General features: G+C 38.0%; 1 protein-coding gene across 1 annotated transcript in view; it reads left to right on the top strand.

Moving 5' to 3' along the window:
• Window positions 1-22704, top strand: part of ME2 (malic enzyme 2) — a 70758-nt gene extending 48054 nt beyond the window's left edge. The window contains exons 13-16 of the mRNA XM_007973992.3: window positions 6145-6247; window positions 13734-13804; window positions 14449-14547; window positions 21840-22704. Coding sequence (XP_007972183.1) covers window positions 6145-6247; window positions 13734-13804; window positions 14449-14547; window positions 21840-22007 — 441 coding nt within the window. The 3' untranslated portion in view covers window positions 22008-22704. The remainder of the gene's footprint in view (window positions 1-6144; window positions 6248-13733; window positions 13805-14448; window positions 14548-21839) is intronic.
• Window positions 22705-23385: the final 681 nt, after the last annotated feature.

The raw sequence follows: 23385 nt of genomic DNA, 5'->3' as shown, positions 1-23385 counted from the left end.
AAATACTTGAGCATTTTGAAGATATTTTACTGTTTTCTGACTTTTGTTTTGTTTTTGATGACATATCATTGTCTTAGATTTTTAACAGTTTGACTATGGCAGACCTTTGGGTGGCTTTCTTTGTATTTATTCCACATGGGGATTATACAGCTCCTGAATCTGTGGCTTGATGTCTGTTTTTGGTTTTTGTTTTTTCTGTTTTGAAAAAATACCAGCCAGTATCTCTGCTTTGGCCACATTCTCTTTCTCCTCTTATGGGACTCTAATTATATGGTCAGAGATCTATCTCACGTATCTTTTACACTGTTTTCTATATATATTATCCCTCTTGCTCTCTGTGTTTCAGTCTGGTGATTTCCTTTGGCCCTATCTTCCAGTTTGCAGATTCTGTGTTCAGCTGTGCTCATCTGTTGTTAGGTTCTTAATTTTAGTTACTGTGTTTTTTTTATTTGTAGAATTTCTGTTTTATCTGTATAGTAATTTATTAATTTAGTAACAGACTTAAAATCATGTACTGTAGAAACAATCAATTTCTAAATATTGCCTTTTTGTACTTACATTTCATGAAACATTTCTTTTTACTCTCTTCAAATGCGTCATCACCATCAGTGTTTGTCTTTTCTAGGGCTGTTTTTTTTTGAGTCATCTGACAGCTGTGGAGAACAAATTTTTATTTACATCCAAACTGTTTAAGATTGACTACTTTTAGATCTTTGACACTAGCATGGGTTATAGCCCAATTAGAAATATCTGCCTATAAATCACTTGACATTTGGGTTTTTTTCCTACCAGTCTGTAAGGATGTAGTTGTAATCTCCACAATTACTTTCTATATTGTTCTGGTAAGTGATCTAACTGGCTCTAGGAAGTGATTTTTAAAGGCTTGTTTACAATGATGTCTAGCAACTGTAATTACTAGATTACATCCTTGAGATTAAGTAATAAATCTGTGATACATTTTTTAATCTTCACTCCTTTAAAAAAAAGATTTTTATAATAGAAAAATATTATAGTATATGTCTTAAAAGCTAAGGATTCTTTTAAAAATATAACCACAGGGCCGGGCATGGTGGCTCACGCCTGTAATCCCAGCACTTTGGGAGGCTGAAGCAGGCGGATCACGAGGTCAGGAGATTGAGACCATCCTGGCTAACACAGTGAAACCCCGTCTCTACTAAAAATACAAAAAAAATTAGCCGGACGTAGTGGTGGGTGCCTGTAGTCCTAGCTACTCGGGAGGCTGAGGCAGGTGAATGGCATGAACCCAGGAGGCGGAGCGTGCAGTGACCTGAGGTCACGCCACTGCACTACAGCCTGGGCGACAGAGCAAGACTCTATCTCAAAAAAAAATATATACACACACACACATATATGTGTATGTATATATGTGTGTGTGTATATATATGTATAACCACAGTACTGTTATACCTCATAATTTGAACAATACTTATATCTTGTCATGTAATTTTTTTTTTTTTTTTTTTTTTTTGAGACAGGGTCTCCCTTGGTCGCCCAGACTGGAGTGTAGTGGCACAGTCATAGCTCACTGCAGACTCCAGTTCCTGGCTCAAGTAATCCTCTTGCCTCAACTTCCTCAGTAGCTGGGACTGCAGGCAAGCACCACCATACCCAGCTAATTTTTTAATTTTTATTTTTGTAGAAACAAGGTCTTGCTTTGTTGGCCAGGCTGGTCTCAAATTGCTGACCTCAAGTGATCCCCCTGCCTCAGCCTCCCACAGTGCTGGGATTACAGACATGAGCCACTGTGTCCCACCTAATTTCTTGAATATATGAATTACAATTAAAATTTTCTGATGGTAACAAATATCTCACCCATTTTTATTATCTATCTTTTGTTCTGTCTTGGTTATCAGGTTTGTTTATAAGGCTAATTTATACTTTGTTTTTTGTTTTGTTTTTTTGTTTGTTTGTTTTGTTTTTCACCTGCCTCAGCCCCCCGAGTAGCTGGGCCCCTGCCACCATGCCCAGCTAATTTGTTTGTATTTTTAGTAGAGACGGGGTTTCACCGTGTTAGCCAGGAGGGTCTCGATCTCCTGACGTCATGATCTGCCTGCCTTGGCCTCCCAAAGTGCTGGGATTACAGGCGTGAGCCCCCGCACCTAGCCTGTTTTTGTTTTTTTTTTTAATTGAGTGATGGATAGTGTAGAAAAAGAACTACAGCAATAATTTAAGGCTGTGGATAAAGTTATCTTTGGAGAAAGGGACTTTACTTTTTCGAGTAGATCACCATAATCCAGTCAGGATGTGGTCTACATGAGACCTGGGGTATTTCCAGTTTGCCCTTTCTCCTGGTATCCACTGCTTTGAGTATGAATCATCAAAAGTCCTGAGGTATTTATCAGCACCTCTCATCCTTAATGGTCCCTGAACATCCATTTTCCTCTCTGTCATCATGAGACTTTGGGTAGCTTTGCTGTTCAGGGTCTCAGCCACAGCTTTTGATTTGGAAATCAGCAGTCATCTTGAGGGGAAGAGCTTCAAATGCTAGGCTCCTATATCTTGCTTCCCTCTTCTCTTGGATCTTGGAAACCACTCTTCCCCAACACCAAACTCTCACAATCTTGTTAGGTCTCTACTTCCTTACAAAAATTTTTAAAAATGTATTTTATCTGGTTTTTAAAATTGTAACTAGAGGAAAAATTGGTATGAAATAACCCAGAAAATCATTGCCAAAGCAGAACTCTCAGAACTTCTTGAACTTAATATTCATACTCTTGATATATTTGGCATTCTTTTTTTCCCATTGTTGAACACTGTGTAGGCCAGGCACAGTAGTTCATGCCTATAATCCCAGCACTTTGGGAGGCCGAGGTGGGCAGATCACTTGAGGCCAGGAGTTCAAGATCAGCCTGGCCAACATGGTGAAACCCTGTCTCTACTAAAAATACAAAAAAATTAGCCAGATGTGGTGGCTCACGTCTGTAGTCCCAGCTACCTAGGAGGCTGAGGCTGGAGAATAGCCTGAACCCAGGAGGCAGAGGCTGTGTGAGCCAAGATCATGCCACTGCACTCCAGCCTGGGCAACAGAGCAAGAGTGTCTCAAAAAAAAAAAAAAAAAAAAAAACTTTATGTTGACACATGTATTCTCTCAAAATTCTTTTGCTTCCATATGGCCACTCTGTTAGTCAAAGTAAATTCTCGTGACGTGACTGTTGGTTTGCAACTGATATAATAATTATTGAAATCTCTTCTTCTAAATAAATCACAGAATCATCATACAGATATTTAAAAATTAGTCTCTTTAGTATACTGTCTTATCTTTTTATTACTTTTAGTTTGATTGCCTGTCCTCTTCACCAGGCTTTACTACTTAAAACTAATGATGATTGCTCCCCAAATTAAATCTTAGTCATCTACAATGACTATTTGGTAAGTATATTAAATGCATCATGGATCGTTGACATTTCCAAAATATAAAAAATTTAAGTATTTCGAGCAGTAGTAGTGTATCACCAGAAGACTGCTCATTTAAGAATTTTATTTTTTGAATAAATATTGTAATAAATGTACATTATTGGAATACATAAAAATTCCCCAAGGAGACTAGTTTGATACACTGTATTTCATCAGTTTTAAGATCAAGGATCACTTGAGCCCATGAGTTTGAGACCAGCCTGGGCAACATAGCGAAACCCTGTCTGTATAAAAAATTTAAAAATTAGCTGGGCATGGTGATGCACACCTGTGGTCTTGGCTACTTGGGAGGCTGAGGTGGGACGATTGCTTGAGTCCAGGAGGTTGAGGCTGCAGTGAGCTGTGATTATGCCACTGCACTCCAGCCTGGGCAACAGAATGAGACCCTGTCTCAAAAAAAGTGATAATAAAAAGAGCATTGTGTCATAGTTTACTTTTATATAAATTATTTCTTAGTGTTACATGAAATAATGGCATAGAATTTTGAGTAGTCATCACCTGTTAAATTTTTAGTCCCCTTTTGTTTTCACTGTGGAGATGTTACTCCAACCCCCTTTGCTGCTCAGCGAGAAAAATACTTTAAAAAAAAAATCTTCATAGTTGAATTGTCAGCTGCTTACATAGGGCAACTTGGACTTCAGAATAAGAATATACTATTATTAAAACCTAGCCACGTTTAAGCCATGGATTAATTATTGGGTTAAATGGGCAGGGGAGGCAGGGATAATGACCTGGAGAACGTGAACTGCTATAGAATGTTGTCATTATTGAAGAGATTCCCAAGATCTGTCTTTTTTTTTTTTTTTCTTTTTTCTTTTTTTTTTTTTTTGAGACGGAGTCTTGCTCTGTTGCCTAGGCTGGAGTGCAGTGGCATGATCTTATCTCAGCTCATTGCAAGCTCCGCCTCCTGGGTTCATGACATTCTCCTGCCTCAGCTTCCTGAGTAGCTGGGACTACAGGCGCCCGCCACCAGGCCTGGCTAATTTTTTGTATTTTTAGTAGAGACGGGGTTTCACCGTGTTAGCTAGTGTTAGCCAGGATGGTCTCGATCTCCTGACGTTGTGATCTGCCCACCTCAGCCTCCCAAAGTACAGGGATTAAAGGTGTGAGCCACTGTGCCTGGCCAACCAAAATCTTTCTAAATTTCCAAACTTAACTGATATCATGAGAACATTTTTTCCATGACGTGCTATATTGTATAATCTACCTTATAAGACTATTAAAATTAATGGTGCCAGAAAAATAAGTATGTGCTTATTGTGATAATGTGTATGACATTAACCATGAACTAACCTTAATCGTCAAAGAAACAAAATTTTTAGTCATAAGTAATGTTTGGAACAGATAGAGAATTGTAATAGCTATCCATAGAATAGGTAGAAAATGATAAAACAATATAGAGTTGCAAGTCTAAGATAGTCAGCTGTGCCCTACTAGCATAGTTAGCTTGCTTCTACTCTTAAACCTTGTATCATTTTGAAATGGAAAGTATTTCCTGTAAAAGTAATGCTTACTCTGCATTGTTGACCTTCAGATTACCTGGAGTCAAATTCTTGAATGTTAAATCCACTAAAGCCAAGGGTCTACAATACTATAAAGAATAATAATACAATTAATTATCTGAGAAATACTGAATATGCCAGTAACATTTATTATATGCCATTATAGAGCATAGTATCAAAATTGGATAGATGTGACAAATTTGGAGAAGTATTCTTCTTTAACAAGGCATCAGGCCATTTGTTTTCCTGCAGTGATACTATGGTCATGCCATATGCCTGTGTTATAAACTGCCTACTACTGGGTATTATAGCATCATTGAAAACCTGTGGCTGTGGAGTTACAAAAAAATCTAGATTAAGATTTAACTACTACAGTTTTGATGTGTGACTTTTGACAAAGTATTTGAAAATAGCCTTAGTTTTCTGATTTTTTAAAATTCGTGAAATGGAGATGATGATGAAGTTTTCATGATGGCAAATTTACTGAGTTAACACATATAAAGTACTTGGTAATTAGTTTTAGCAGTTATACAGTAAATGATGGCCATTTGTTTTGGTATTTCCCCTTCATTCATAGGTGTTTATATTGGTCTTTATAATATGGAATGATATTTATTGCCTATCTACATTTTAAATTTTTTTTTTTTTTTTTTTTTTTGAGATGGAGTCTTGCTCTGTTGCCCAGACTGGAGTGCAGTGGGATGATATCGGCTCACTGCAACCTCTTCCTCCCAGGTTCAAGTGATTCTCCTCCTGAGTAGCTGAGATTACAATAGGCATGGGCCAACACACCCAGCTAATTTTTTGTATTTTTAGTAGAGATAGGGTTTCACTATGTTGGCCAGGCAGTCTCAAACTCCTGACGTCCAGTGATCTGCCCACCTCAGCCTCCCAAAGTGCTGGGACTGCAGGTGTAAGCCGCTGTGCCTGGCCTTAAATTTCTTAAAAATAAGTGTCTGGTTTTTAAATTTTTAGTAGTAAATGATGTTTAACTTTATTAATTATTTATTGAATGTATACTACACATAAAACAAACCTCATTCTAACAAAGGATTGTAATGAAAATATTGTTATATAGTATATTATGCTTTGTTTCCAAGTAATATATCGGTCTACTTTACTCCAGGACTTGATTTTGTATGAATTCACCCCAATTTTCTCATCCACAGAAAATAACAAAATTGAAGTTATTCCATCTTCTTAACAGGGCAGGTGTTTGTTTGCCAGTGGCAGTCCATTTGGGCCAGTGAAACTCACAGATGGGCGAGTCTTTACACCAGGTCAAGGAAACAATGTATATATTTTTCCAGGTAAATGCTGTCATTATTTATGTTATAGAGCAATAGTTAATTACGTAAAAATACTTAATGGAATTCTTTGGAATGGAAGATTAAAATGAGCAACAGTATTAGAGAATTTTGGTATAAATGTACAAGGAAACTCAAGGAATTCATTGAATTCAGCATGCTCCATTTTCTTTGAAAATTTATTCATATTGTTAATTGAATTTGTTTTTATTATAGAAATAATGTATTGCATGATTTGTAAAAGTGCAGAGGAACAGAATGGCACAAAATTCTGTAACCCTCTCTATCTCCCCTTGGTGTACCTCCTTAATCATACTTCCCAGAACCATTGTCAGTAATTTGCTGGGAGTTTTTCTGGCGGTTACCATCGTGACTGATAGCTTTGTCTCCCAGGTTCAAGCAATTCCCCTGCCTCAGCCTTCTGAGTATCTGGGACTACAGGCATGCACCACCACACCTGACTAATTTTTGTATTTTTAGTAGAGATGGTGTTTCACCGTGTTGGCCAGACTGGTCTTGAAATCCTGACCTCAGATGTTCCGCCCATCCCAAAGTGCTGGGATTATAGGCGTGAGCCACCACGCCCGGCCAGGTGTTCTCATTTTTTAAGATACAACCACTATACTGGTATCACACCAAAGGAAATTAATAATAATTGCTTAATATCATTTATTATTAACTCAGTTCAACAACTTATTTTTATTCCCAATACCTTTTTTTTAATTTTAGAATTGCTCTTTCTAAATAACTACTTTAAAAATAAAAACGGCTACAGTATTCTTTTCAGCTTTTTCTGGAGAATTATTAGGATACCTTTTAATATTTCTTCCTTTGTGCTGTATTTTCCATAAATTTCTGGTAATCCTCAGTTGTCTCTTTCTTTTAAGCAAGACTATATTGAGTAAAACAGGAATTTTGTATGATTTTCTTTTGCACTTGTGTCTTTTTTCTTCTGGTAGGTCTTTCCCTGACTAGCTGACAGCAGGCTCTAATTAAGATATGACAAGTAGTCTTATAGTTTATATAGGTTGGCATCAGGCAAGCATGTATAACTATTGTCAGAGTAAAGAAGGTATTTAGTCTGTGAATATCCTGGTGCTTTTCTATATTTTTCTCCTTTTTTTTGCCCCTCATGTTTTCCTGTTATCTCTTGAGACCTAACTTCTATAATAGAAACTGTCCCGTCATCCATGATCTCTTTCTAGAACTTGATAATGTTCAAAATCAATATGTTCTATTCAGTAACATTTCTATGGCCTAAAAGGCATGAGGGCAGGAAAGGCAATACTTTTCTGCTGATTTTAACAAAGCTATTTTTTTTAACTTTTTTTTTTTAGTTTCAGGGGTACATATGAAGGTTTGTTAGGTAAATTGTGTGTTGCAGGGGAGTTCATGTATAGATTATTTCATCGGCTGGGTAATAAGCATGGTACCTGATAGGTAGTTTTTTGATCCTTACCCTCTTCCCGCCCTCTACCCTTAAGTAGGCCCCAGTGTCTATTGTTCCCTTCTTTGTGTCCATGAGTTCTTATCACTTAGCTCCACGTATAAGTGAGAACATATGGTATTTGGTTTTCTGTTCCTGTGTTAGTTCACTTAGGATAATAGCCTCCAGCTCTGTGCATGTTACTGCAAAGGACGAGATCTCATTCATTTTTATGGCTGCATAGGATTTTTTTTTATTTATATATATGGTGTGTATGTGCCACGTTTTCTTTATCCAGTTTACCATTGATGGGCATTTAGGTTAATTCTGTGTCTTTGCTATTGTGAATAGTGTTACAGTGAATATACACATGCATGTGTCTTTATGGTAGAATGATTTATATTCCTTTGAGTAATACCCAATAATAGGGTTGCTGGGTCGAATGGTTGTTCTAAGTTCAGCAAAACTGTTTTTTATATCATATCTGAGTATTAAGGAATTTAGCAGTTGATTATTTTTATGTAACCCTTTAAAGTCCTAACTTTAATAACAGGGATACCATAAATATGGACATTAAAAATGACTTGGCCAGGCATGGTGGCTCTCACCTGTAATCCCAACATTTTGGGAGGCTGAGGCAGGAGGATTGCTTGGCGCCAGGAGTTTGAGACCAGCCTGGGCAACATAGTGAGACCTTGTTTCTTCCAAAAATTAAAAAAATTAGCCAGGTGTGGTGGTGCACGCCCCTAATCCCAGCTAGGCAGGAGGCTGAGGTGGAAGGATCACATGAGCCTGGGAGGTCCAGGCTGCAGTGAGCCATCATCATGCCAGTGCACTCCAGGCTGGGCAACAAAGTGAGACTGTCTCAAAAAAATAAAATAAAATGACCTGGCATTTGAGGTAGAAATGAGCCTAAAAATAGGAGGATTGGCTGAAAGTGTGTTTATAAAGCAACTTAAAAAAAACTGTTAATATTTGAATGACCTAGTTCAGCAACTGTAACAACTGGATGAAATTTTTTTTTAAGACCATAAAAGGGTCAAAGGGATAAGATACTGACTCTAATGGAATATTGGGGAATTCTGGACCAAGGCTAGGGAGGGAACTAAGGCACAGAGCCAGCCTTTGAAGCCAGTTTTACAGTGGAAACACAGACCAGGAAGAAAGTGGCTAAGAGGTACAGCTGTGCTTTTCATGGAAGGTGGACAAGATCGGCACCATGTCCAAGTCTGGCACCACCTCCCACTCTGGACTGAAACCCTAAAGTGCTGTACCTTGGATTGGGGGTATACTTTGCAGCAGCAATGGGTGATTTAGAAAACCTCAAGCCTCTGTTTGGGACTGCCAGTGCCCACAAGCGCCCAGCAGAAGCAAATAAAAATTTCTCTGAAATAAGATAATACTATCCTAGTCCTCAAATTATTTTTATAAATTTTCAAGTACAACCTAAGTGGAAAAATAAAAAAAGATAATGAGGCACATAAAGAGACATAACAACAGAAGCCAAAACCAATGAAAACAAGAAAAACAGACATACTGAAACCCTAGATATAACACAAACGCTATGAAACAAATATGCTTATTATATTTATAGAGATAAAAGCCAATCTTGAAAACTTAGACAAGTACCATTAAATTCTAAAATTGAAAAATGTAGTAATCTGTAAGAATTGAGTGGGCTGGGTGTAGTGGCTCATGCCTGTAATCCTAGCACTTTGTGAGGCCAAGGTAGAAGAACTGCTTGAGCCCAGGAGTTTGAGACCAGCCCTGGCAACGTAGTGAGACCCCCATCTCTACAAGTTTAAAAATATATATATATATAAGTCAGGCATGCTGGCATATGCCTGTAGTCCTAGCTACTCAGGAGGCTGAGATGGGAGGATCACTTGAGCTTGGGAGGTCAAGGCTGGAGTGAGTCATGATTGGTCCCCTGTGCTCTAGCCTGGGTGACAAAGCAAGACCCTGTCTCAAAAAAAAAAAAAAACAAAAAAAACAAAAAAAAACACTGAGTGAATGAGGCTTATGGCAGATTAGACCAGAGAAAATTAATCAACTGGAAAATATCTCTGAAGAAACAATCCAGAATACAGCACAGAGAGACCCCCCAAAAAAAAAAAAAATAGGTAAGGGACATACATTTCATTGATAGATCTTTAATTGAAGTCCTAGAATAAATGAGAATGAAGCAGAGGCAACATGTGCTGGCCTCATGGCTGAGTTATTTTTAGAACTGATGATTGACAATCAATATTCAAAAAGCTCGCAGAAACCCATGTGGGATGCATAAAAAGAAATCTACATCTAGGCACATTACTGTGAGGCTTCAGAATCACCACAAAGAGAAGAATATGAAAGCAGCCAGAACAAAAAGATTTCCTTCAAAGAAGCGACCAACAGACTGACAGCAGGCTCCTCAGTGACAATAAGATCCCAAGGCTGTGGAATGACCTATGAAAGTTGCTTATGGGAAATACTTGCCACCTAGAATTCATTACACAGTGAAAATATCCTTCAAGAATTAAGGCAAAGTGAAGACATTTTTCAGAAAAACAAAAAACCAGGGATTCACCACCTGGCAGACTGTTTTTATATTAAAGGAAAGGAAATTTTGTTCCTTAGGGAAAAAGAAAATAATCCCACATAGAAACTCTAAGGTGTAGGAAGGAATGAAGAGCAAAGAAAGTCTATGAATAAGTGGGTGGGTACAACAAAATGAATGTTGTTTATATAGAATGAAACAAACATGACATGGGATTTTGAAAAATACATATAGAAAGAATTAAAATGCACAACAACCGTAGCTCTGTTAAATAGAGTTAAGCTGTTATGAGAGACTTACATTGATTGGCAGGAAGGTAAATTAAAAATTAATGTGGAGCGGGGGACATTGGCTCATACCCATAATCCCAGCACTTTGGGATGTCAAGACAGGAGGATCACTTGAGGCCAAGAGTTTGAGAGTAGCCCTGGCAACATAGGGAGGCTCTGTCTCTACAAAAAAAATATATATATATTAGCCAGGTGTGGTGACATGTGCCTGTAGTCCCAGCTACTACAGACACAGAGGACAGAGGATCTCTTGAGCCCAGGAGTTTGAGGTGGCAAACTTTGGTCGTGCCACTGCACTCTAGCCTAGGCAATAGAGTGTGAGACCCTATCTCCAAAAAAAAAAATTTAATGTGGAATGTTGGTAGTTAAAGATGCATGATATAAATTTTAGGATAACCATTAGAACACTACAAAGACTTCCTGTTTATGGTAAGGTTGGGATGAAATGAAACAACAAAAATCTGAAAAGCAAGAAAGAAGAGGAAAAGGAACATAAAATAAGCAAGGCAAGATGAGATGAGAGTGATGAGACTAAGTGTTTGGGGGCTAAATCTGCCCCAATCACTTAAAAAAAAAAAAAAAAAGGGTAAAAACTGCATTAAATGTAGATAGACCAAATTATCTACTTAAAAAAATGCTATTAACCATGTGATCTTCTCAGCCATGAGGTAATCAGATGACTACCCTTCCTCAAAGCCAGTTGGGATATTCTTTGAATAGAATAAAACAGGTTTCTAGGCTGGGAGACACCAGACATAGTTGAGGACAGAGGTGCTAGAAAATAGGAGGTTTAAAGGCTTGTACGGTGATGCTCAGAGGAGGCAAACCCCACTCTCACGCTCATAGCTTCCAATCATTTTCTCTAGTTCTTAACCCTTAAATGTGAGAAATGCTTGAAGATTACTAGTCATATGAGGAAAGTCTCTTTATGAAAGATTTTCATAAAAGACCAAAGCAGACAAACAGAAAAAGACATATTGGGGAAAAAAACAAGGATAATGGGAAAATTTAAAAATTATCAGTATCCTCAGGGTGACAAAATATATCCTCTAAACAAGACAGAATTTTATTTTAAAAAAATTAGAAAGCAAAACAAGCTCCTAAAAATAAAGTTTGATAGTAGAAAGATTAGAAGAAAAAGATGAGTAAGTTACCTAAAAGGAGAGCAGAGGACAGGAGAAGGAAAATAAAGAAGAAAATTAGCCAATCCAAGTGGTACAGTATCAGAAAATACAAATGTCAGGGAACAAGAACAGAAAAATGGAGGGAAGTGAATCCTCAAAGCTTCACGAACATTTCCCAAAAGTGAAAGACTCATGTTTTCAGATAGGAAGCACCTACTCACTGAATGCTAAACATGATGAGTTAAAATATTGCACATCAAGGCATAGTGTTAAGAAATTGCAGACCGTTAGGTATAAAAATAAGGATCTGGCTGGGCACAGTGGCTCATGCCTGTAATTCGAGCACTTTGGGAGGCTGAGGCAAGAAGATTGCATGAGTCCAGAAGTTTGAAACCAGCCTGGGCCGCATAGTAAAACCCTGTCTCTACAAAAAATAAAAAAAATTAGCCAGGTGTGATGGTACATGCCTGTAATCCCAGCTACTCAGGAAGCTGAGGTAGGAGGATCGCTTGAGCCCATGGAGGTTGAGGCTGCAGTGAGCTGTGATTGCGCCACTGTACTCCAGCCTGGGTGACACAGCGAGACTGTTGCCAAAAAAAATTTTTTTAAAGGGATCCTACGTGCATCCAGAGATTAAACAAAAACAATCACCTAAACAGGATCTGAACTCAGATTGATGCTTCTTACCAGCACAGGAAGCTAGACAGTATTGGAATAATACCTCACAGTTCTGAAGGAAAAATATTTCCAAGCCAGAATTCTAAACCTAGACAAACTATCAAATGTAAGTAGAAAGAAGTAAACACACACATTTTCAGAAATGCAAGTTTTCAAAAAATATATATCTCCCATGCACTGTTCTTCGGAAAGCTATGGGAGAATGTACCCTACCAAAAGAGGGAGTAACAAACTAGGAAAAGTTGAATTTAGGAAATGGAGTCAACTTAGAAGCAAAGAGGCCCATGATGATAAAGGGATTTTCTAGGATGACAGCTCCATAGCTGGAATGGGGGACAACCAGACCAGAATGGAGCTTTAGCAGATTTATTCTAGAGCATGAAATTCAAGAATGTATAAAGTAATTAAAACAGAAGAAAATTTAGACAATTGAGAGTTCCAGAGTGAAATAACAATGTTAAATACTAAAAAATCAAAGTAAAGGAAAAAGGATAATTATTAACTTCAAGAAAGATAAAATTGTGCAGAAAACGAAAAGTAATTATGATATAAGCATTGAATATTGATTGAACCAAAATTATGCTCTAACTATATCGGGAAGAAGAGAGAAAGCTGAAAATATGAAAGAGCACTACTTACTCTTATAGGAAGGAGTCAGTGATCTCCAAAACAGAAAATGCAAGATCAGCACAGTAAGAGAAGGCAAAAAAAGTGGGGGGGGGGGGGGGGGAAGAGAGAAAAAATCACAAGAAACAAGTTCTTTAAGAGTGAGAGAGATAAACAATCAGCTAAAAAAAAAATTGAAAGTCCTGGTGATCCGCCAACCTCGGCCTCCCAACCTGCTGGGATTACAGGCGTGAGCCACCGCGCCCTGGCTGACACGGTGAAACCCCGTCTCTACTAAAAATACAAAAGATTAGCCGGGCGTGGTGGTGAGTGCCTGTAGTCCCAGCTACTGGGGAGGCTGAGGCAGGAGAATGGCGTGAACCCGGGAGGCGGAGCTTGCAGTGAGCCGAGATCGCGCCACTGCACTCCATTCCAGCCTGGGCGACAGAGCGAGACTCCGCCTCAAAAAAAAAAAAAAAAAAATTGAAAGTCATTGCGTCTGTAGAGCAATAAATGGAGTGTTAGAGGTGGGCTGGGAACTGGTGTTAGAACAAGCGTTGAAGAATTGTGTGTATTTGTCATTTTCATAAATATAAATACTAAACTGAGAAAAGCCATTTGATATTTCTGAAATTACTTACGAATAAGAATCATTAAAGATCGTTTGATTTTAGCTCAGATTTCTGTTTTTTCTTGGCTGTTTTCTGTTTGGGGGGAGCTGTTTGGGATATGGATGGATTACCATTTATTTGCCTGAATATAGAAATTGACTTCTTTCATAATTTGAAAAGTGACCGTACTAAGTAAACTTTAAAATGTATTCTAGGTGTGGCTTTAGCTGTTATTCTCTGTAACACCCGGCATATTAGTGACAGTGTTTTCCTAGAAGCTGCAAAGGTAAATGTTTTAATTGTTGCTTATTTTATAAAGGATGAATTATGAAGGTGAATAGATCTGAAAATTAAAAGCAGAGAGAGAATGGGTTAAATCTGCCTTATTAATGAAAAGGAAGTTACTCATACATTACTTTTATGGTTTGCCTATTTATGCATAAAATTGATTTTTTAAATCATGACCTTTCAAATGTTTGTAAACTGAATCCTCTCATTTTAATAACATTTAGACTATACTTGCATTATATATATCTGGATATATTTTGACAGCATAGATAACTCATTGCATGCTTTTAATGGACAAGTACTGGTATTATTTGGAGTGCTGGCCTATGGGAGCTCCAGACTTTGAAGTATTTCTGAAGAACTCGCATTAATACAATTAATGTCTGTTTTCAAAGTAGCCACTGCAATTAAGCCACTCTCTATATGTATAATATAAAGTAGAATATAATCAATAAGTCTTTAAATCTGGTTATTTATTGTTTAATGATAACAGTTTTAATTTCTGCAGTGGTTTAATTCCTTCAAGAAATAACGGGAATTATATTACCTGTATTACTCTCTGTTTCCCCAATGCTTTTTCCATTTTCCTGGGTCCTTATTCTGTTATTTAAACAAAGAGCAAAATGCTGTTTTTCTCTTCAGGCACTGACAAGCCAATTGACAGATGAAGAGCTAGCCCAAGGGAGACTTTACCCACCACTTGCTAATATTCAGGAAGTTTCTATTAACATTGCTATTAAAGTAAGTAATAACTTAAACTTCTTCACATTAATTTTAATGACATTTTCTTATACAAGAAATACAGGTTTACTAGAGGTAAATCTGAAACATTTAGAAGGCTGCAAAGAAGAAATTTTAGGCCCCGTATTCTTACTACCAGAATATAACACACATGATTATTTTGGGCTTGTTGCCTTCTAGACTTTTTTCTTTGCAAACACATACATGCATATACACATGCATGTAGTCACTTGTGCCTTTTTAAAAAATTATTTTAAAGAATAGAGATGGGGTCTCCCTGTGTTGCCCAGGCTGGTCTCTAACCTCTTGGCCTGAAGCGATCCTCCTGCCTTGGCCTCCCAAAGTGCTTGGATTACTGGCATGAGCCACAGCACCTGGCCTGTGTCCATTCTTATAATTGGTTTCTTACTGCACTTTTTCCACTTAATATATTGTAAGCCTTTTCCATGTAAGTTAATAATTCTCATGTATGTGATCATTAATGCTGCATGGTGTTCTCTTTATATCAAAATGTGTTTCATCATTTCTCTGTTTTTGGACATTTAAGTTTTTAGCTTCTTATTGTTAGAAATAACACTGTAGGCTGGGTGCAGTGGCTCACACCTGTAATCCCAGCACTTTGGGAGACCGAGTCATCTGAGGTCAGGAGTTTGAGACCAGCCTAGCCAACATGGTGAAACCCCATCTCTACTAAAAATACAAAAGAGTGGCCGGGCGCGGTCGCTCAAGCCTGTAATCCCAGCACTTTGGGAGGTCGAGACGGGCGGATCACGAGGTCAGGAGATCGAGACCAGCCTGGCTAACATGGTGAAACCCCGTCTCTACTAAAAAATACAAAAAAACTAGCCGGGCGAGGTGGCGAGCGCCTGTAGTCCCAGCTACTCGGGAGGCTGAGGCAGGAGAATGGCGTAAACCCGGGAGGCGGAGCTTGCAGTGAGCTGAGATCCGGCCACTGCACTCCAGCCTGGGCCACAGAGCCAGACTCAGACTCCCTCTCAAAAAAAAAAAAAAAAAAAAAAAATACAAAAGAGTTAGCCGGGTATGGTGCTGGGTACCTATAATCCCAGCTACTCTGGAGGCTGAGGCCAGAGAATCACTTGAACCTGGGAGAAGGAGGTTGCAGTGAGCCAAGATCGTGCCATTGCACTCCAGCCTGGGCCACAAGAGTAAAACTCCATCTCAAAAAAATAAATAAATAAAAATAAAAAGTTTTTTAAAAAGAAAGAAAGAACAGTGTAACAGTGTAGTGAACATTTATCCTTACAGCTAAATATTTGTGTGTACTTTGTGTGTATTTGTGATGGTTTCTTTTTTTTTTTTTTTTTTTTTTTGAGACAGAGTCTCACTCTGTCGCCCAGGCTTGAGTGTAGTGGCGGGATCTCAGCTCACGGCTCACTGCAACCTCTGCCTCCAGGGTTTAAACAATTCTCCTGCCTCAGCCTCCCAAGTAGCTGGGATTACAGGCGCCCACCCCCATGGCCCAGCTAACTTTTTGTATTTTTAGTAGAGACAGGGTTTCACCATGTTGACCAGGCTGGTCTCGAACTCCTGACCTCAGGTGATCCACCCAACCTGGCCTCCCAAAGTGCTGGGATTACAGGTGTGAGCCGCCACACCCGTACTGTGATGGTTTTTCTTTGCAATAAATTCTAAGCTTAACAACAAAGGTTTTTAAGGTGTTTTAAGGCTTCTGATGCATATTGTCAAATACTCTCTTCAGAAAAAAAAGTACTGATTTACATTGCAGCAATTAGATATGAGTGTATGTTTTTCCACACTTTTGCCAATACTTACAATTATTTTTTTAATCTTGCATATTTACTAGGTAAAATTGTTTCTCATTATTAAGGCATTATTAGTGAGATTGAATAATTTTTTGTTTATTCAACAATTGTATTTCTTCAACGAACTACTTTTTCATGACCTTTACTCTTTTTTATATTGGATATTTGCTTTCCTACTTTCTGGCATTGATTTCTGAGGGCTTGTTTTATATATATATATATTTTTTATACTTTAAGTTCTAGGGTACATGTACATAACGTGCAGGTTTGTTACATATGTATACTTGTGCCATGTTGGTGTGCTGCACCCATCAACTCATCAGCACCCATCAACTCGTCATTTACATCAGGTATAACTCCCAATGCCATCCCTTCCCCCTCCCCGCTCCCGGGCTTTTTATATATTAAGTGTAGTGATCTTCCTGTTCGCTGTGGTGCAGATATTTTCCCATTTGTCATTTGTTTTAACTTTATAGAATTGTTTGACATGTCTTTTTAAAGTTTTTTATGGAATTATTTGTTTATTTTGTGGATTCTGTCCTCACCTTTTATGAATATTAATGCCTTCTCTCACCCCAAAATCATAACTATCTACTTGCATTATCTAAAATAAAACTTTTTTAATCTCTCTGGGATTTATTTTAGTGTATGATATGAGAAAGGGAAACATTTTTTCCTGAGTAGTTAACCAGTTGCCCCAGCATTGTTTATTGATTAATGCCAATTGTTTATTGATTAATGCCTCCGTTGTTTACAGTTAATTGGGAATTGAATCTGTTCCTGGGATTTCTATTCCTGACCATTTTTGTTTACTATCTGACACTGTTTTAAATTTCGTAATGTGTGTGTGTAATGTGGTAACATTTGGTACTTCATCTTTCCCATCATTATACTTTTTCAGTATTTTCTTGACTGTTCTAAATTGTTTTCTTTTGGACAAATTTTTATATCTGCTTTTTTAATTTTAAAAAACTTTGCAACTTTGTATGAAATTGTTACATTTATAAATTGGTGAAATTGGGTCTTTCAGTATTGAGTATTCTCTAATCACTATCTCTGTTTATTAAGATATTTTTTAAAAAGTCTTTCAGTATAATTTTGTTTTCTTCATCTGAATATGGCTACTTTTTCCTAAATATTTTTAAATTTCTGTTATTCTAATATAATAAAGACTTTCTTTTCTTTCCAAATATTTTTTCATTGATCATTTCTAATTTATAGGAAAAGTTAGGAATAATAATACTAATTTGAAAACATTCATTTTTATGAATTTACTTGATGACCAGTTTTTTGAACAATCTTATTTTAATAGTTTTTCATTTCATTTGGAATTGTTTTAATTGTCTGCAAGTAATTTTTTCTTTTTTTAATATGCATAGTCTGTTTTTCTCTAACTATAAATTAGCTGAAACTGCAGAATAGTCTTAAGCAATTAGGTTAGTAAGGGTAGTCTTGTATTTTTTTTTCAATTTAGAGACAGAGTCTATATGGCCAAGCTGATCTCAAACTCCTAGGCTCAAGTGATCCTTCTACCACAGCCTCCTGAGTAGCTAGAGGCACATGCCACCGCACCTGGCTAACATCTTTGTATGTTAATATTAAATATGATGCTAGCTTTTGATTGAAATAAGTATTTTCTACTTTTTAAAAGAAGTAGTCTTCTATTTCTAGATTACTAAGATTTTTCTTAAACATGAGGATTGACTATGGAATTTATCAACCACAATTTCACTTCTGTACAGGTGATCATAAAATTTTATCATTTTGACTAATAAATTTATTTATTTATTTATTCTGAGGCAGGGTTTTACCCTGTCACCCAGGTTGGAGTGCAGCGGTGTGATCTCAGCTCACTGCAAGCTCTGCCTCCCAGGCTTAAGCGATCCTCCCACCTCAGCCTTCCAAGTAACTGGGACCACAAGCGTGTGCCACCATGTCCAGCTAATTTTTTTTTTTTTTTTTTTTTTTTTGCATTTTTGGTCGAGATGGGGGTTTGCAGTGTTTCCCAGACTGGTCTTGAACTCCTGAGCTCAGGAGATCTGCCCACGTTGGCCTCCCAAAGTGCTGGGATTATAGATATGAGCCACTGTGGCCAGCTTTGACTATTAATTTTATTATTGCATTATTTTGGTGCCTGTCACCTAAGCAAAGATTGGGAATTGGTAAAGGATGGTATGTTTAGGGAATAATAGTTGAGCCTGGAGTCTAAGGAACAGGTAGGGAAATGGCATAAAAGAGAATTTGAAAGTTATATTAAAGACAGCTGTACAGATATACAAATGCCAGCCTAAGGAGTGTGATTACCTTCTACTGCAAAACAATTGAAGATTTTAGAACCCAGAACTAGGATGATAGGAGTCCGACTTTAGAATTTATAGAATGATATCACAGGTGGGGGAGATTTTGGAAGATACTGGTCAGTTAAAAGATTACTGGGCCAGACACAGTGGCTCACTCCTAGAATCATAGCACTTTCAAAAGCCAAGGCAGGAGGATGGCTTGGGGCTGTAAATTTAAGACCATCCCTGGATAACAAAGCAAGATCTCACCTCTACCAAAAAAAAAAAAAAAAATTAGCCAGGCACAGTGGTATGTGCCTGTAGTCCCACCTACTCAGGAGGCTGGGGTGAGAGGATCACTTAAACACAGGAGGCCAAGGCTGCAGTGAGCTATGATCATACCACTGCACTCCAGTGTGGATGACAGAGCAAGACCCTGTCTCTAAGACAAAAAAAGAGAGAGAAATAATCGGTATGTCCAAATGAGAGGTAGTACATGAGGTCATAGAAGACCTCTGCTTGGGATTAGTATAGGAACACAGGCCCAGGTTCATGTCTCCTTGCGTTTCCCCAGAGGCAGGAGTAGAGAGTATGCTGCATCTGCAGTGGCATAGGCTTTTCTTTTTAGAAACAAAGAAGAAAGTGGTGAGTAGAGGAGGTGGAGCTTTGTGTCTGTCCCAACCTCAAACAGCCATTGATTCACCCCTTTGGCTCTATGAGCAGGGCTGTGTGTGTGCCTCTGACAGCCACCAGTCACCTCCTGCATGCCTCCAGGACCAAGGGGAGCTTTCTCCAATCTCATGCCTTGTCCCTAATCTTTTTCTGTGGGTACCAGCAGCCTGTGGGAAAGAGATTTGCAGTGAGTGTGAGCCCCCCTTATGTCTAAAGCTTGCAGTTGTTCCGGAATAAAACACTAGCTCTCATTGACCTTTGGCAGTTCCTTAAAATTTTAGCTGACTTCTTATTGTATGCATGGTGGCCACTGCCTCATTCTCCCTCCCATGCTGTGCCACAAGTGAGAATTTGTATGTCTACTCTGCTGCCTTCTCTCCTTCGTCCATTTGTTTATAAATTTATATTTATTTACTTATGTTAATTATACTGCTTACTGGCTTCAGAACACCTCCCACCACCCCTCACATCAGGCAGGCCACGTGCTCAGCTCTCCAAGGTTGGAAGGAATGAGGAAAAGTGTGTTTATTCCATCTTTCTGGAAGCAAAAATCTCTGCCTGTCTATTTATATCATTCCTGTTTTTCCTGTTTAGTACAAAACCTGAGAAGAGCAGTTTGGTCAACAAACTACTAATGACATGTGTTATGTTTATTTGGCCCTTGGGTTTTTTGTTTGTTTGTTTTTGAGATGGAGTCTTAACTCTGTTGCCCAGGCTGGAGTGCAGTGGTGCAATCTCAGTTCACCGCAACCTCTGCCTCCCAAATTCAAGTGATTCTCCTGCCTCAGCCTCCTGAGTAGCTGGGATTACAGGTGCCTACCACCACGCCCGACTCATTTTTGTGTTTTTAGTAGAGACAGGGTTTCACCATGTTGGCCAGCCTGGTCTCAAACTCCTGACCTCAGGTGATCCATCCGCCTTGGCCTCCCAGAGTGCTGGGATCACAGGTGTGAGCCACTGCGCCCAGCCAGCCCTTAGGTTTTTAACCTTCTCAGATCTTTATTGCAGTTACCTGCCACTGAGGATCTAGCCCTTCCCTACTTCTTTTTCTTAGTTAATAATAAAATATTAGTAAAATATGTTTTCTATAATAGAACAGAAGACAATTGAACACATTTTCTATCACAAAATGCACTGAGATGGAGCTCTTGGTACCAAGGATTATTTTTTTAATCACCATCTTATTCTGAGATTTTTCTTTTAGAAAGTTGAAATACGAAACTATAATAATGGTTACCATTTGGAATGAGAATTAGAGGAGGAGAATGACACCTTATAATTGTTTGAATTTTTTCTACCATATATCACTACATTTTTTTAAGTTAAAACCTGCCAGGCACGGTGGCTCATGCCTGTAATCTTAGCACTTAGGTAGGCCGATGCGGGCAGATCACCTGCAGTCAAGAGTTCAAGAGCAGCCTAGCCAACATGGCAAAACCCCATCTCTACTGAAAATACAAAAATTTACCAGGTGTGGTGGCGCATGCCTGTAGTCCCAGCTACTGGGGAGGCTGAGGCAGGAGAATCGCTTGAACCCAGAAGACGGAGCTTGCAGTGAGCTGAGATCGCGCCACTGCACTCCAGCCTGGGTGACAGAGTAAGGCTCTATCTCAAATAAATAAATAAATAAATAAATAAAGCCATGACTCTCAAATAAATAAATAAATAAATAAATAAATAAATAAAGCCATGACTTGAGAACTTTACTGTGTGAGAGGCACTGTGCTACCCTGTGAGGAAGCGTTTCACATTCCTCATTTTATATCAGAACTGAGGCTCAAGGGCTTATTCTCACCACCAATCATGGTATGTGGCTTGGGTGCAAAATTTGAAATTCAAGCCACCTTTGGTGGGGAGTAATCAAGCTTACTGTTGAGGGTCTAATATCTAGACTCAGAATGCTTTGGGTTTGAAACAGCTCTCATGTAACTATCTTGGGCAAATTACTTAAACTCCTGTCATTCCTCATATGCAGAATGAGAATAAAGATAGTACGTATCTCATGGGGTTCTTGTGGAGAATAAAGGAGGTATCCTTGTAAAACACACAGAATATGCCTGGCAGTCAGTGTTAGTGGTGTCAGTTCCCATGTATAGGTTGTAGCTCTGAATTTACTTGACTTTATAGTTCTAGTGTCTAACTCCTGATTTATAATAATTACTATGCCTCTTAATCCAAATTCTAGAGTAGAAACCTCTCCTCACCTTGGGTTGGGTTTTCATCCTGGTCAAGTTGGCTACGATTAGGAAATAGTCTCTGTGGCCCTCTAGAAAGGCCACCCTTTCAGCAAGACTGGGAGGAATGACACAGGCCGGGCAGATTACCTAAATGTATTTACTTGAATCATACATAGTAGAACTTAAATGTGTTTGGTTTTATCTTTTAAACTTTCCATAGTTTCCAAATGTTTTGAAAGGAGTCAAAGTAATGTTACTTTTTATTTTGAAAAAAGAAAACTGCCATTCTTTTAAACTTATTTTCCTGTGTTATAATAGTACGTTGTCTCTCTAATAGGTTAATACTCAGAGCCTACACAATAACCTTATTTATTTTTCAGGTTACAGAATACCTATATGCTAATAAAATGGCTTTCCGATACCCAGAACCTGAAGACAAGGCCAAATATGTTAAAGAAAGAATATGGCGGAGTGAATATGATTCCCTGCTGCCAGATGTGTATGAATGGCCGGAATCTGCATCAAGCCCTCCTGTGATAACAGAATAGAAGCACTCCCCTGATAAATACTTTCTGTGCTCCAGGGAATCCCTTTTTTCAGACAAGAAGAGATAATGTCCTCAGTTTTATGGTGTTTTCTGTGTTTTGTTCTGCCCAGCCACTTTGGTTGACGTGTTTTTTTCCATGCGTCTCCACATCTGTTGGGGTAGACGTGTTGATTGATTGCATTGCCCACCAGCACCCTACAATCAGATAGTTGTGATGCTTTAATTCTAACATACAGCCCATACCACATCCAGGAGATGTAAAAAGTGTGTTTGTGAATGTCTTCACTTGTATTCTAATTCAGACTTGCCAAAGTATTTGCTATTTACTATTATGGGTAATAATCTTCTCTCGCCTGGTTGTTTTAGAGCTACTAAAATAGAAATTTACTTTTATGGATAGAAGTACAGAATTTTGAGAAGAAACTAAATTTTAAGGAAAAATTATCAGCATCTAAAAATGTTCTTCTACATCTGCTTCATCTTACCTTCATACTCTGAAATTCCCTTATAGCAGACAGAGCTAGGGAAACATTAAAATTTTACCCTATTTATTTTCTGGAACTAAATCAAGGCTTAACTATAACATTATGAGAGTAATGGGAACTACTGCTGGCTTTAAATAAATAAAAGTCATTGTTTTCAACAGTGTATAAAAATCATAATGTAACCTTTTTATTTAATAAATATCTTAAATTTAATTGCTTCAGTTATGCTATCTTATTGCCCAGCTAGAAATTTAGATTTGCTTATGAAAAACACATATTTTTGTTACTTCTAGATGATTCTAGGAGGGAGTATAAGATACCTAACTCATATGGGGAATATCACATGACTTCTAAAATCTAAGTTAGTCATGCTTCACATCAAAATGAGTCATATTTAACTGGAGAAACTATGCCCTTATTCCAGAACTGATGCTCTTTATTACTTGAGATAATTTTGGAATGTTACTATGATACTGTTTCTTTGAATGTCATTAGTAGCGACATCTCTTTCTCCATTGAAGGCAGACTTAATTTTTTTAAGCCACCAAAATTAATTTAGAGCTAAGCGAGAATGAATAAGGTTGGTGTTCATCCAGGAAATGCCCTTTTTAATCCCAGTAAAATGGGTAATTATGGCTAATGAGAACAGTTTTCTTGTGTAGCTTGCATATTGAAGAATTCTAAAGGAAAATGTATCTGCCTACCGTGGTTGCTTTGAGGGAAGAAAACTTTTAAATGCTCATTCTAGAATAGTAACAACAACAGGTATTCATTGATAATATGAGCATGCACAGTATTTTATATTGCTTTGTAGGAAAAAAGAGACTTCACTTTTTTCATCTTTTGCCTATGGGTACAAATTGATTCTTTTAAAAAAAAAAAAAACAAAAACAA

The sequence above is a fragment of the Chlorocebus sabaeus genome, chromosome 18, assembly GCF_047675955.1.
Source record: "Chlorocebus sabaeus isolate Y175 chromosome 18, mChlSab1.0.hap1, whole genome shotgun sequence".
Lineage (NCBI taxonomy): Eukaryota > Metazoa > Chordata > Mammalia > Primates > Cercopithecidae > Chlorocebus > Chlorocebus sabaeus.
This window is presented reverse-complemented; position numbering and strand designations above follow the sequence as displayed.